Source organism: Ips typographus, linkage group LG1 (genome assembly GCF_016097725.1).
Source record: "Ips typographus isolate SLU linkage group LG1, UJ_Ityp_2.0, whole genome shotgun sequence".
Classification (NCBI taxonomy): domain Eukaryota; kingdom Metazoa; phylum Arthropoda; class Insecta; order Coleoptera; family Curculionidae; genus Ips; species Ips typographus.
The window spans coordinates 11826910-11843801 of NC_138422.1; the positions used below are offsets into that span (position 1 = coordinate 11826910).

Genomic DNA, 16892 nt, shown 5'->3' on the forward strand with positions numbered 1-16892 from the left:
AAACTGAGTTGTTGGTTGTAAACTGTGATTTTGACAGTTTTTACTGTGACAGCCCAGAAGGGAGAACATATAAAACATCTGTTCAATTAAATCAGATTACTATACCCTTGCATAAATTTATAAATAATATTTTTTTTAAATTCATATTATTTTGAAAAGTGTTGAAGTGAGGTATACAACATTTTTCAGAACGTTTCCGGTAATTTTCCGGAAAAAATTGGAAAATCTGAAAAATTCAAAAATAATTTGTTTTTTAATTAATTGTACAACAATCCAATATCAATTCAAATAAAGTTTAATGTACTTTTAATCATTTACCCACGTTTGCACCGTCGTTTTGTAAGTCGAGCTTAATTTAAGTGTCGGTCAGACTGTGACAGTACAGGTGAAAAAGTCACACTCTAAACCACACTTAACTTAAGTCATGCTTAAAGTACGACAGTGCAAATGACGGTTAGATGTCTTAAATTATCTCATCAGAATGCATGATAAGTTTGAAAATAACAATGACAAGTTTGACAGTTTTTTCCCTATCATGGAAAATTTTCATTTAAACATTAAGTAATTTTCCGGTAAATTTCCAAAAATGGAAATTTTCCGACTCGAAAATTAGCGCTTTTACATCTCTCTGCTTACTGATAATCACAATGCATGTAAACAAAAGACGTATTTTGGCGACAGTGTTTACAATGTCTATCTCATTTTAACTCATTCTTATAAAACAACTACAGCTTAAAACTCAGATTAATACTTTGCCAAAATACGCCTAAAATGAATAATCTCCATGACAGAAAACCATTGGAAATAATGCTCCCGACAAAGATAGAAACAGCTTCGCAAGAGACATAATGTGCGTCTGCTGAAGGGTCTGTGACGTCATCCGACAGTTGGTCACATGACCACTTGTGCTCAACTCTCAAGTTGCAATACCTCTGCTTCGGCTTTGCTCTATTAAAAAATATATAAAAATAAAACTGTACAGTTTGGTTTTACATACAAAACATTTATTAAACAACAAATATGTATCTTTGCATAATATACGAACAATATCAACGTTCGATTATTTTCTGTTAAAACGTTCATGCACTAACAACATCATTTTATATTCATATTATTTGACTTGAGTCAACATCAACAAAAAAAGGGCACTCATATAATTGCTCGGAGCACTTTTTTTTTAACACATATTATATTATAGAGACAGCGACAATAATAATTATTATTATTTTACGATACGTTAAGTCGTTTCCGCTTGTATAGTTTTTGGGCTAGTTTGTACATGTTTTTTAAGATCGATTTTTGCATCTTCATGGTTTTAATAGCCGATAAGGTGAAATCAACCTTGCCTTAAATTAGCCTAAATATTATAATATTATACAAAAATATATATCACTGAGACAACGTTTAGGTAGATAGCCAGACAATGTTAATACTAATTTCATCTAAATTTTAGTCTCAACGTAAAATTGAGCGATCATATGTACGTAAAGAAAATTGCTTAATGATTTCAAATTATTTTTTTTGTGATCCAGCAAAATGTGTAATTTTGCTTGCGAAAAAATTTATTCGACCGTCAATTTTATTTGGACACTCTATATTTATACACAACATTTTTATTCTATAAATGCTATATACAATCAATATCATTTAAGTTCGTCTAGAACTAATATGTTACATTTTAGTCATATATTATTTATATAGTTTAGAATATCATGCTTTGTATTTCTTCGTTATATTTTACAAAATTATACATTATAAGTCTAAGTATATAATAATCACTTATTTAACATTAAATATAAATAGTATTTTATGTATTGTGAAAAATACCAGAGCTCAACATTTAATTGACACGATAATGACACATTACGCTAAATTTACTAAAGGGTTTTTCCGCTAATTTATTGTCAAGAAATTCCAGTAAAGATCGCAAAACAAATTTACCCATTAATGTATTCCATATTTTATGTAATTAAGTCATTTAAAATGCAGAAAAAAACAGAGCAATCAATTTAAAATAAACCGTTTAAACTTAGGAACTTTTTGTTTCAGTTATTTATTCAGTTATTTTATAGTACCAAAACTCTGACAATAATTGTCAAGACTAAATATTACAGACAGCTAGAAACTTTATAACCGAGAATGTTAATATACTGATGCGAGATAAATATGAAAAATAGTTTTAACTTTCTTTTTAAATTATCTGCATAGCAGAAAATATTAATTGTAACGTAAAACCCAGAAAATGGATAATCAAAATTGTCATGTGAGGTATCTACTTCCGGTTAAACCGGAGGAGACAGAAAGATAAAAATGTTTTTAAAATATAGCACGCATTGAATTTAACTTAATTTCAAATTTCTATAAACGTTTAATCCTTATAACCTTTGAAGGGTTTGGGTGTACCAACGAGGATATTATACTAAAGGAGAGTGTTCGTTTAAGTGAAGAGTGTTTTGAAACGCATTCAAATTTCTTCAAGGTTTTTTCCAATTTCTAATATTATCTGCGACTGCCTACTGCTTTTATTTTTCCATTGAAGATTATTACACAAAGAAGAAAAAGTTGAGCAACCAAAATTTGTACGTTGAGAATCAGGCAAAAGTGGAATTTAAATATACTGATACCAAGAAACGGAATTAATAAACACAGAGGTAATATTTATATGAAATAAAAGGTTCATATAGCTAGAACAAGTCGTCATTTATTGTTTGTTTCTAAGGTAAAAAGAATTTTATTTTCTGTCTAATTTTGTCGGAGAGATGGGAGTCAATATAGTAAATTAATAACTCCAGTTTGGACGGAAGCAACTTGTTGAAGCTGTCTTCAAAACTAAAAAGTTGATGTTCTCTGGATCATTTATTGGACCAACCGTCGCCGTCCTCACAATCTTAAAAGTACTACGATTGTTTTATACATTATGAATTGAAATCACTGGCCAACCCCAAAAAAAAAGCAAAAAAACATAAGACTCACATAAAAATTATTAAAATATAAAAAATATAAATCTGTATATTTTCCGCTCTGTTTTCACGTTCAATCAGCTAATGGTTGTATCGGTAAAGCAGTTTCCATGGGTTGCTTTTAGCTAGTTTTACCAGAGATTCATGGTGTCGCTGATGAAAACAATGTTACAAAGATTTACTACGGTAATAATCACTGTCCTTTAGTATTTATATTCCCGTTGGTCCACCCCATAAAACTTAAACATAACTTTACGGAAGCACTGTACATACATGTGTAAAGCTATATAATAATTGAGGTAGACTTAAAACTATAAAACATCAAGATAGCCGACAGTGTAATTCTATTAAACAACCACTACAGATTCACCGGTCTGTTTGAGCACAAATTCCAGTCTCAACCATTCTTTGCAACTTTTCCGTCTGGAACTGGTTCCAGCGTCGTTAGTACTGCCCTCCCCTTCGGTACCGTCGCTAGTACCGGAGGGCTTTTGTCACAGTTCCTCCGACTTGCTGCAGCCCTGTTTCGACAAAGGGCTTTGCAGAGCCATGGGGGCGTTTAAAGTGTTGAAATAGCCGCCCGGTTTCGGTTTGATGTGTCGATTGTTCATCTCCATGTGGACGATTTTCATGTACTCGATTTGGGCTGCCAACTTTTGGATTTCCTCCTAAATTGGACAGAGAGTTTACTAAAAACTTTACGTCGCCAGCTTTCGGTAGCAAAAATTAGAAATTAACAACGTCAAATTGTCACGTGTTTACGTATTTTTTTGTTAAATTGTTAATTTTATGTAATTTTCCTCACAGATTGTCCGTTTTACGTTTTTTCCTGTCAAACTCTCTCTCTCTTTGTGTACCTTTAACTTTATTTCTGTGTCAAAATGTGCCTATTACGTCAATTTTCCGTCAAATTGTCACTTTTCACTATTACGTCAACAAAACCAATATCTATTATAAACAAAACAGACATTTTTGTTTATTTTTTCTTTTTCTACTAAACATTTTACGTCGCTTGTTTTTGTTAAAAATTGAGAAGAATGTCATTTTTCCTTAAAGTACTTACTTTAAGTAATTTTTCTGTTAAAATGTTATTTTTACAAAATGTTTCTTCAGTTTCCCCATTTTTTCACTTTTTTCAAAAAATAAAAAATTTTAAAGAGCTTCTTCTGCGCTTATTTTACTTAATTTAAGGTTCTTTGATATAAATATGCCCTTTGCTGTGCATTTTTTCCAATTTTTGAAAGGTTGTAACATATTTATTTGAACTCCTATCAATTTTTAATTTTTTTGAAAAATGAAAAATTTTAAAGTGTTTTTTTTTGCACTTATTCCGCCTAATTTAAGGTCCTCTAGTATAAGTATACCTTTTACTGTGCATTGAAACCTTTATGGAGCAAAATAAAAACTTGCCAGCTTGCACTTTTGCCCAAAAATGTAATTATTTGTATTTTTAACAGGTTGTAACTTTTTTATTTAAACTCCAATCAATTTCGCTAAATCGCCATTAGAAAAGGGATAAAAAATACTACCAAATGAGCCAAAACTCGCCTCTCTAGCTCTTCATTTTACTGAGATACTGAATCTCAAAAAGTAGTCAAAAAAGACCCTCCAATACACCCCATTTGCATTTTTTAAATTTTTTGAAAAATTAAAAATTTTAAAGTGTTTTTTTTTTTTGCCCTGATTTTATCTAATTTAAGGTCTTTTGATATAAGTATACCCTTTGCTGTGCATAACCAAAATAAAAATTTGCCAAATTTGCACTTTTGACCATCAATGTAATTTTTTCAATTTTTGAAAGGTAACTTTGGTTAACTTTTTGAGTTTGTTTTTATTCAATTTGAAGTAAATGAAACTAAATTTTACCTTAAGTTCTTCATTTTCCTGATACAAATCCGGTGCCTCCTCAGGAACCAAACCAATTCCGTTCAGTGAAAATGAAGCGGTTACTCCTCTGGATCGGGCTCTGTTATCCCATTGGTCGCCTTGTCCTCGTAATACTCTAATAATCTAAACAACGAAACTAAATAAAATAAATATTTAAAGATAATAACAAACCTTAGGTCCGAAAACTAGTGCTATGGTAGTGCTGGTGGATAACTGAGTCCGGACGAATCCTAAGAAATATTTGATGTCCGGTCCTGCTCTCGGAAAGATAAACAAACTAAAAGAAAAACCGGATTTAGTTTGTTTTACTTTAAGCATGAATAGAGTTTTTGTTTTTCTTTTAAAGCTCAGTTCTCCGTTACTTTTAGATTGAAACTTTTTGCATGAAGAAAAAAGGGTCTCCAATAATACGACCGGCATTCTAAAGCGTACCACTTAAAGGGAAAAACCGGCCGCTTTTTAAAGCTTTGCAATATTCAATCTCGAAACGGAACCTCCAGCATACGAATCGGCCTTCCGGCGAAAACTTTTCTCGTTTTTAATAAGTTTCCTTCCACGCTCAGACCAGACAGTAAATTGAGTTGATATGGAAATGCTTTTTAAACGAGAGACGCCATTTTGCTATTTAATTAAAAGAGCATCAGTATGCCTACTTCACATATTACCATAACTTGGGTAAATAAAGAGCATTCCAGAAATGAAGATTTTCGCTCCCATCCCGGTCTTTAAAATATTTCATTACTAGTACCGAAAATAGGCTTTTACCCTACGTGCGTGACAGTTTTAGTTATGCAAGAACAGAAAAAGCCATTTCGAATGTGTATTGAATGATACTTTTCATTATCAGACTCTGAAAATAGTATATTATTCAGCGAGCATGTAGCTATTACTCACGACGAATGTTGTATTGTTTATTGTTGTTGAATATGTTGGTTTTTGAAAAATATGTTCAAATCGACGTTTTATTAGCAATTTACATTCCATAAAGGTATAAAAGTCATAAAGAAATGTGTCAAATAAGCGAGTTATTCAAACTTAAAGCAGTGTCAAAATGGTTCAGCTGGTTAACTTTGACGATCTCTAGGAAACAAACTCTAAAACCAATCAACCAATTTTTATACGTCGATGGAAAGCCCGTTTTATTAGCTTTCCATAGCCGAAAAGATATAACAAAATGTGTCAAATAAGCGAGTTATTCAAAGTCAAAGCAACAGGTGTCAAAATTGTTGGTAGGGACCACATTTTCCAAGAAAATAAAGTTTCTGGTCTCCAAAATAGATTTTGTAGAATATCTCCTAACTGCATACAGAGTTACCAAACTTAACAGCTCTCTTTTTGTTTACTCATCCTGTACACCAAAAGCCTCCAAGGTGATTTTGGAGCACACCAGTAAAAAGTGCAAAAAACGGCATTTTTAAAGTGGTCTACCGTTGTTGTACTTCAAAAAACAGTCGAGCTATAGACAGGCAAAAAATTTTGATGCACTTTTTTAGAAAAATTGTGTGTCTGGTCCCCATAATGAATTTCGTCTAATATCTCCTGAACTAGTAGATATACGGAAAAAGTTCAAAAAGCAAAACTTGGGTAAAATTCTTTAGAGATGGTGATTCTGGCCTTTGACCGGCAACAATCCCACTCTAACTTGATACAGGGTGGTCCAAAAAAAATTTTTTTGGAAAAATTGAAATTATCATGGCTCGAGTAAATAAAGAGCAATCCAGAAATACCGAAATGTTTGTTTCTGTCATTACCAGTACAGAAATGAGGATTTTTCCGTGCGCGCGTGACAAATTCTCGTGTGAGGCGCAGCCGAACACGGGAAGTCATGCAAGAACGGAAAATCCATTTCTGGACGAGTAATGAACGATATTTTTTATTATACTTAGGTACCTGAAATCAACATAAACAAAAAATATCGCAAAAAATTATTAAGAAAATCGGGAATATTTATTTTTATTTTTAAAACAGTAAAAATGTAAGTACATACAACTCAAATTAACAAAAAAAATACAAGTAGGTAATTCTAAGAAAATTAATTTTGGACAGAACCGTTATTATTAATAGTAATATTTATTGTACAATTCGTATTATTGTTGAAGCTCAATCCCTTTTGCATTTCTTTTTGTTGAACTAAAGACTCTGCTAAAGATGTTGAAGCGGAGTGTTCGTGTGTGCTTTGGTTCTCTTGATTGACTGTTACAGATGTTGTAGTTTCCAAGTTACAAGGGCTAAACAACTTCCGTGATACTTCAATTTTTCTTTGTATGGACTCTTCTATATATCCTTCTGCTACATTGGAAGAAAGCCATCCTCCGTGTCTTTTCAAAGTGAGCAAATCACCACCGTTTTCCACCAACATGGTTGCCGAAGAGCGCCTTAGCCCATGTCCGGTATATTCTTCGGAATTTTTTAGTTTTAGGTATTTTGCAACAAGTTTTGGAATACCACTGATAGTATGGCACCCAACATGTTGAGCGTAACATCTTTGGTTTCGGTATGCAACAAATAATCTTCTACTCTCCATATGTTTAGGGCGGAGATCTGCGTATTTACGGTAAATTGTACAGGGATCGAATTTGCAATTTTCATTGGTAATGATAAAACTTCTTGACCTGTGAGTTTTTCCATCTCGTAAGAACACGACAAGGAAACGCCCATTATCTTCCACATCATCTAAACTCAAACGTATTAAATCATCTCTGCGGCATGCACCGAAGATGCCAAACACTAAAATTACTTTTGCTAGTAGATATTCTCCATCTGAAGCTTCACATAAAAATTTGGTTACTTGTTCTGCTGTAAGAATCTTGGATTTCTTTGGTATATTTCCTACAGCTTGTCGTTTCAAAAAAGCAATCGTTTTTGGATATTGATGGTGAGTACTTTCTTTTATTGCCAAACAACTCTTTAACATAGAGAATCGACTCCATAAAGTGGAGGATTTCATAGTGTTGGCTTTTTCAGAAAAATATACTAAAAGAATATCGTCACTCACAATTTTGATTCGTTTCTGAGTCCGCCATTCGGTAAAACTGTTATATTCTTGTTCATATCTCAACCTGGATTTCACTGGTAATAAATCTGCACTCACTTCTGCCGCTCGTTGTAAGATATTTTCGGGAATATCCCGATTTTCTTCACAATCTGAATTCATTTTCGCAAAATGTAATAAATACATAAATACTTAATTTTCACTGACAGAAAATAAAATTTGTCATTAATAAATAAATCGTTGCTATAATCACATTACTCGTTTCTTTTTTTTCTTCGGGTTGCCATAGGATATCTAGTATCATGGATATCTATGTTTATTATTAAGCGCACGGAAAGAGGGATCGGGAAAAAATTTCCGTGCGCTGTTCCGAAAATGTCATATTTACTGTATTTTATAAACAGTTGAAAATGTAGTATTTTCTGTTAAGTATAATAAAAAGTCGTTTTTGATGTATAGCTCCAAGCACTCGTCATCATTATGGGGCTTCCGAATCGATATTTACGGGGTAATAAAATAGTTTCGATCCATTACGGGATCTATTAACCGAGCGACATGTGACAGGTGGACGAGTCGGAAAATACAAATTCAGTCGTCTGTTTATCCAATGGGGACATTTACGAGATTGATTTCCCTTTTTTACGTTCCGTAATTGCATTAAAACACGCACTTTTACTTTGTCAAAGTTAAAATTTAAATATTTTATAAGAGTGAAAAAAGTACGGCTTTTTTGCTCTAGAAGTTCGCTGCTACGCTTGTTTGTTATTACTCAAATGGGTTATATAAACCAATTATTAATGCAAAAATGATTTAATTTCAACTTAGTTGAACTTAGTAGCATCTAATCTCTTTTACTACAAAATGACCCTAACAGCGGAAAAGAACGTTAATTAACATGTAGAACTTGATTTTTTAAGTTGATTCAAGAATTTCACATTTCAGTTAATAACATGTGATACCTTTGTACTTATATCAGCAACAAATTACCCTTTAGCTAAGTGTGGCATGTATAATTGAGTTACTCCGGTTTCATTTAATTGTATTTTGATTGTATTAAACAAACAATATACCTAAGCAGCACTTTCACAAAATCCAAACGGCTTAATCTTCAATTAAAACCAGGACAATTGGAGAGCCCATCCGCCCAATTTAAAGACCGATTATACTCGGAAAGAAAGCGGCTTAGATAAATTAATTTCCGGTAAAACAAACTTTACCGGATTAAATTAACCTGGTCGCGCTCACCAGCCTGGAAAGGCCAAACTTTGTTCATTTGGAAGGTTGTTCCTTAATAACTTTCGTACAGGTAATATAGTAGTATTGGACAAGTATGTAATGATAGCTATTACTCACGAGCCAAAGGCGAAATTTTCGAGTGAGTAATACATGCGAGTAGAATACTATACTTTTCCTACGACTCTCTATGCGACGACCACCTGCTGTCAACGCGACAATAGAAGTGTCACCTGCCATTGTTCGGTTTGGTACCAGACAATTTGATGGACATATTGCAAAAATCAAAGTAAATTGAGATGACGTAACAATGTAATAGAAAAGTAAATCAAGGTTTTGGAATAACACTTTGGGCTTCTACAGGTCTGTTTCCAGAGAGAATCTCCAACTAGTAATCAGAGGTACGATGGTTTGAAGGTTTTGAACGATACATTCAAAACATTTATTCCTGCACTGGTACGTCACTCGATTTTACTTTGGTTTTTACTCTATATTGGTGGTGTCCGCTGGTGGACTGAACCAGTGAGTAATGATCAATTACTCACGAATAGATCATGGGTCTTATTATCTATTCAAAACTAGTGAGTAATAGGCATATTATTAAACAATCGTAGAAAAAACAACTTACTGGAAAGCAATCATCATGATGTTCACCAAAGCGATGTTGTAGATGGCGTAACTAATTAATCTAGCTTCGTTATACAGAGATTCGGCGTTTCTAACATTGTAGCACACTCGAATTCCCCAAGCTAGGAATAACACTTCACCTATAAAATCCAATGCATTAAATTTAATTGATTTATTTGTGAGATAGTTTACCAATAGCTAGACTGTGATCCCACCAATTGTAAACGCACTGTTTGAATCTCAGTCCATCGTTGTCCATGATTTCCTCAGCTATTGGAGTAGCCGACAACGACCAGGTACCCAAGTATATGAGCATAATGAGAAGTATGGGCACCATCCATTGTAGAAGTTGTTTGTCCGTTAGTTTCACTTTGTGGGCTGATTTCACTCGGTATGTTAACGACACCCTGTAGATTAGTTTTATTTTATTTCAATAATCATCAATCTTTATGGATAGGTTATCTTTTGCAACCTAAACTAAAATGTTGGTAAACCAAACAGGATTTAACGAGCTACTATACAGTGTGACCCTCATTGATTGAGGTTTCACTCGCGTGTGGTAATAACCTATTTACCACGCTTATTATATAATATACTCTGGCATTGACACACTCTGTACTATGAGGGTTTAATAGGATCAATGTAGGGTCTAAAATAACATAACTTAAATTCAATTAGTCCCCTAAAACCATATTAAACATTTGAATTATGAAAATTGCCACCCACCTCCAGGTTTTCATTAACAATGCCGTGTAGGTGACGCAGAATCCCAAATGCCTGGACCATTTTGTGGCTATGCAGGAATACGTGTCCAGAACGGGGAAAATTGCCGCCATCTGCAATTTTAATACACGCTTAGTACTAATCCCTCAGGGGAGAGAATTTTTTTGCTATGGAAATGATTTACGATTACCAGGCCGGGATGGAAAATGCTTATTTTTGTTGGAAACGAAAAAAGTGGGCTGATAATGCCTGTTAATCCGATAAGGTACAGTTTTATCGATATTATCGTGTAGGGTGCAAATTGGCCCTTTAATCGTTAATGTCAATTTTCGCAAACACCCGGGGAGTAACGTGTTATTAAAATGGCACGAAATTGGCTTACGTCTGTCCCTGAGAGATTGATTAACATTCGACTGAAGACTATACTATTTTAAAAATATTTGTCATTATACTAATGTTGTTTTCAGAAGAGAGAACCATTGGAAACCAATGCTACATACAAAGATAAGTACAAAAACTTTGTAAGTGACATATTCTGGCAGTTTACAGTAAAAAAAAACAGCTTATGCTAATTCATTATTGACATGTTTTTGCGATTTTTATTCAGGGGTAATATCCCTAGTGCATTTAATTTTTCCGAAAAAAAACGAGTTTCTAAGTTATTTGTTTTAACAAATAGCATGAGCGAGAGTGGTTTTAAAAATCATCCGAGTCGAAGACGACCAGCCAAGCCAGTTGTTAAGTGATTTTTCCACTTAAAATTTACATTTGTTATACTAATTCTTGATAGCGATTGGTCAAAATTGATAGGAAGGAAATAATCAAAGTAATAATAACTGAAAAAATTTAAAAATTCTATGACGTCACATGTTCTGTTTCACCATTTGGCAACGTTGATACTTAATTTAACACCGTTTAAAAGAAAAAGATATTAGAATCACATCACCCTAACGTTTCTAACTTAATATAAATTTTATATTTTGTTTTTTTTTATTGTTAGTAGTAGTAGTAGGGAATAACCACGAATTTTGATAACATTTTTTTTGTAGAAACTGCTCAGCTGGTTTGGAAGATAGATCAGTTTTATCGATTTTCACCGTTCAAAATTTAATGTTATCTTTCTTTTCCCTTGTGTAGCTACTATTGTTTTTAAAACTGTTCAAAAAGGTAAAATAACTCTCTACCGATTTTTCCGCGCCCTATTTTTCCATTTGTTTGGGCGATGGGAATTTTGCCGGCCCTTTTACCGACAATTACGCATTGACTGGTTTCATTAATACCTATTAGTAATGCCTAATTTAGTGAAAAACATCTTCCTGTTTTGCTCCACTGTTTAAAGGCTTCCTGAAGAAAGTAAATGACACTTTACTAAAGAATATCCAAGAGATAAGCAAAAAAGCATTATAATTTGCTTACCTAAAATACCTGAATTAAAACAACTTTTTCACTGAAACTAAATGATGTATAGCACAGCAATTAATTTTTTATTCTTTAGTGGCTTGAAAACACCATAACTTTTCCATAAAGAAAATTATCCTAACAAAAGCGAATATGGCAAAAACTAGACATGGAACTAATTGTGACATGCTAATACAGAACACTGCAATACGTTTATGAAAATCCGTTCGCCGCCCACATCAATTAATTGGAAATTGCACCCTGTAACACCCTATCAAACCTCGTTAAATCGGGTTGATGCATTCCTGGTATTGCAAATTACGTTCGGCGGAAGTGCTGGTAATTATTGCAATATAGGACAAAAACTGGCCTATACTCTACAAAAAAGTTGTTTTTCCAATACTCCAAATAAGGAGAATTTACTGCAGGTTTTTTGATTTGCAAAAATTGCTATTGTGTTGTTATAACTTATGCGAGTATGACATACATTTCATTAATTTTATAGGTTTAAACAGTAAATAAAGTTCACTACCGATAAAATGCATTTATAATGAAATTATGGTTAAAGTGTGTTGTAGGCAATTTCGTTTATTATGGTATTTATGTATAAAATACATGAAATACAATTTCGTTCATACTGAGTAAAATTTTTAATATAAAATCAAAATTTAGCCTCCAGCGGCGAATGGGAAGTCCGGCACTGAATTGTGATAGGTAACTGTGCTATACAGTCCATAATGGATGTATAGTGCGCCACGCATATTAATCGATATTATTAGTGCTGGGGAAATTTCAATATAAATGCAAACTAATAACTTCCAGAGAATCACATTTCCGCCAAATCGGTTTACATTGAATAGTCCAGTAGTGGGCGTTAACAAGGCATTGACAAATAATACAAATCCCCAATTTGTATGGATGTTCTACATGGGTAAGTTGAGCAGAGCAAACGCTGTTTGAAGGATGAAATCCATTCTCTTTTTAGGCACCACGCATACATTTTCGAATATATAATTTTTTGGCCTAAGTAAGCTTGTAAATTACTTAACCATTTTTAATTCGAGCTTTTACTTATTTTGTATCATTATTTTCAACAATTGTTTTGATTTTTTTTTGCTTTTTCTAACTGAATAGTGGTCAGTTTTCTATGTGTGGTATACTTGAAGACATCTTTAGTTTTATTTTAATTTACAACAATTGTTCATCAGTGTATCTCGAAAAACTGAAACATATCGGAAATAAATTACTACCTCACGTGCAATATATTATTATACAACTCATAATTAATTTAAGTAGGGCTTGCGTTGACGTGGGCGTCAAATGGAATGTAACGAACGCGTGGGATGGCGAAGCTATAAATTAGCTTTTTCCTGGTGAAGGTTCAATTTGCTACACAGTGGCGAACAACACTTTTTTTGCCTCGTGCCGTGTTAAGGGTGGGTTTTTGACTATAATCGTAATGTAGCTTTTTAACTCTCCCCAAGCTTTGAAATTACACATTTTTGTGTAATAGCACATTATAAATGAAGCGTATAATGCTAAGAATTATGTTTTCTCATCCTCCAAGTTAGTATTGTCTATGGCACGTTTGTCACATTCAATACATTTAATTGTCAATTACATTGATACGTCATCCTATTTTGGTTGATTTTCCTCATAGATTTTCAGCTTCCTGCTAATTATGTGAAATAATGTTTGTTATAATTAATGTAATTATACTGTTATAGTATTCGAGCAAAAAGAATCAGGAAGTAGCAAATACCCCGTTTGTGCTTTAAGCGACCGAGACGGAAGTCGCCATCATTGTCCCCCACATTCACCTACTGCGCAATTGAATGAAACTTCCGAAGTTAGTCGTAAAGCAGTTTTGTTTATATTTGGTGGTATGTGAAGTTAGCTAAAAACCGCAAAGATTTGTTGTTTTTGTTTGTTTTGCTTTTCGGTGCCTTAAAGATTAATTTTTGCAAACTTAAATTAATTGAATTATTATTGACGAGTTGATTTGTGAATAGTGGGCAACAGCAGATTGATTATCGTCACTGATTTTCTGACAGTTTACGGCCCCCATTTTTGTTCCCCTCTTTGATTGCTATTGCTCCTTCCTGCTATATTTTTTTATTCATTGGTTATAATATTGTTTGTTATTTAGGCCGCCACATGTCAACATTTGTCATATTTATGTACTGTACTGTTAGTCACAAGATATCAATCAGACTTCCTGATAAGTCATCACGTGATCACTATGGCGTATCATCCGCTCTTGATAAACCGGTCTATGTCACTTTAAGAAGCTTCTCTCTACTTACCTTGATTTACTCAAATACCTATTTTTTTCTTTCAAATAAATAGGATTAGAAGTGAAAGTAGCAACACAAAATTTTTTTGGTATATTAATTCTAGTCTCCACTATCTCTCTTCAAATGGTAGCTCAGTGGGCAGTAGTATGTGAGTAGGCCAGTTAAGACTCTTATGCCTCCTCTGACTAGTTCGAGATATTCTTTAGTAGGGCTGTATTAGCCATTTTACTTGTCACTTGGAGTTGTTTTCATTTTTAGGTTGGTTTTCCCATATTTACAAACATGCGCGTGCAGGTTGTTTGCTACTCCAAAGGCAGATTCAGCAGAACCATAACAGAAATATTCAGAATTATCGTAATTTCGGTTTTTTTATCATGTATCGTGGCGGTTCGCGGTGGACCACCCCGTATAACCTCTAATGTATGTATTTCGATTTACTATGGATACCTAGTAGACTATAGTTAAAACATAAAAGTTTAATTTTTGCACCGTTCACTAAATTCCTTAATTAAAAACTACCGAAATATGAATAAACTCATCAGTTGAGTGATTTTTCGATTTATTTGCATCTCCGAATTTCCTGCCATAAACAAACCCTCGACTTTTCAGTAATTTCTAATTATTGAGTTTCGCTCCTTTGCATCTCTGTAAAACATTTTCTAAGGGTATTTTTATTAGCTAGTAGCCTAGTCAAGGTAATTAACCAGTAATTACGTTCGCGTAGTCGATTTCTAGAGGATTACAGGGTCGAAGGGATTTAATAAGTTTTATACAATAATAAAAAAGTTACGATGTACGTGAAAAAATTGCACTTTTACTTACTAGCGAGAGAGGTCGTAATATTTATATTGTGCTTTATTATAGACTTAAATTCAGTTTTTTATCATTTTGAAACACAAAAAGGTGCAAAAAGTCAATGACTATTTTAACTACATACTTAAAATACTTGATATATTAAAGTGCGCGTCTGTTCAGAAAACCCATAATAAATTTAGTTTTGTATGAGTTTATTAAGTATGAATAAAAGATAACAATAAAGTTGAAAAAAAGGTAAAAAATGATATTACAACTTGACTCTCAAGTACTATAAACTCTCCTCGTCCTAATTAGTAAGTGTAATTCAAATTTAAAAAAACATATAATTCGATTGCTCTGATTTGTTAGTTAGTATTTGTTAGTAATTTTCAAAAAAAAAAATACTACTACTTTTGTACTTTTTAGACATTAGCTCTTATTCTTTCTGGCTCTTCAAAATGTTACTTGTTCATCAATAAACTGTGAATGACGTAAGTAACTAAATTAACTACTTTTCATATGTAAAACTAGTTTTAAAAAGCCAAAAATATCTAGTAAAAATACAGGGTTTCATAACTAACTGATTTTTGATTGAATTTTTTATTAAACTAGATTACGGGGTTCTTTACTGATTGTGTTATTAAATATGTAGCATCATTGGTAGAACGTAAATTGAAATATAAATTAGCAATATGTATAACTAGAAAAAATGACCTAATATATGAAAGTAGTTCATTGGTTTTGTAGTAGGGGTTAATGTTTATATTTTTGTATTATTTTTAATAATGTCACTTCGATCAAATAACAAATAATATGGATATTGTTGCTAACATATTATAGCCATATGTTTGTTATAGCCATATGTTTGTATTACTAATTACTTTTACTAAAAGGAAATCCATATGAAATTTTGGGCAAAAGGTGTTTTTATTAACTTCTTCTCAAAAACTTTATATTTTCTTTTAGTAAACGTGATTAGACAAAGTATGACAATAGTTATTTATACAACAAGTTCAAAAAGTACAGCTTTTTGCATGCAAGTGAAAGTTGTTATACGAGACCGAAGGTCTGTGCAAAAAAGAGGAACATTATGCACTAAAAATCATTAAAAAATGAAAACAGTGCAAAAAAGAAGAACTTTTTGCGCTAAAAATAATTAAAAAGGTGTTCTTTTTTGCAGGATTTAAAAAAAATATATTTTTTTTTGTTTTTTTATAAAAACACTCCTTTATTGATAATTTTCTGATTTAAACTTATAATTATAGATTACCCTGTACACTGCAGTTTTCAGTCATTACTTTTGAACTAACTAACTTTAACGATAACGATTTATACCGTCATTAAAAACACAATATCGCAATAATAACTTGGCAGCGTAAAATAGGTCTTTGGATTAAATTCATGACAGGAATTAGGGGTTTGTGCTGCACTTTGCATTACCCTAAACCATCTTAACGACGTTACCTAACCTGATTTAACGGGCAAACCCGAAGCCGAACAGTCATAAAGCGTATGTCATATTCCACGCATTATGAGGAGGCAAATTTACTCTCTCGACTGCATTCTACATGCTTAAGTAACAAATTGCTGTTTGATGGAGGTATTTGCTTAATTTATGTTCAGTCAGAAATTTTGTTCTCTGTATCGTGAATAAAATAATCGAGAATGCGTGAAAATAATTAAAACATTTTTGCTATTTATGTGTATGGCATATGTCAAAAACGGGAATATCTTTATTTAGATTTAAATTTTAAAAATTGTAAAGCCGTTTGAAATTTAAAATTAATATAACAATTATTATTATTCGTACATTTATATTCGACTTTTTCTTTTTTCTTGACATTCAAATAATGAATTTGTTTAATATACTCCACTGGTTGTACCGATAGATAATTTTTCAAACCTGTCTGTCCAGCAAATTTAATAAAGCCATTCTTATTTCTATATGTGGGTAGTTAATATTTTAATTTAAAATAAATC

The 16892-nt window shown here is 32.5% G+C and overlaps 1 protein-coding gene across 2 annotated transcripts in view; it reads right to left on the reverse strand.

Annotated features, from left to right (window-relative positions):
* Nucleotides 1–982: 982 nt before the first annotated feature.
* Nucleotides 983–16892, reverse strand: part of LOC145730613 (putative G-protein coupled receptor CG31760) — an 86249-nt gene continuing 70339 nt past the window's right edge. For both annotated transcript variants that reach the window (XM_081981916.1, XM_081981926.1), the window contains exons 11-16: nucleotides 10426–10535; nucleotides 9892–10106; nucleotides 9701–9839; nucleotides 5019–5124; nucleotides 4827–4970; nucleotides 983–3628 (exon numbers count right to left, since the gene is read on the reverse strand). In XM_081981916.1, the coding sequence (XP_081838042.1) occupies nucleotides 3455–3628; nucleotides 4827–4970; nucleotides 5019–5124; nucleotides 9701–9839; nucleotides 9892–10106; nucleotides 10426–10535 (888 nt within the window). In that variant the 3' untranslated portion in view covers nucleotides 983–3454. The remainder of the gene's footprint in view (nucleotides 3629–4826; nucleotides 4971–5018; nucleotides 5125–9700; nucleotides 9840–9891; nucleotides 10107–10425; nucleotides 10536–16892) is intronic.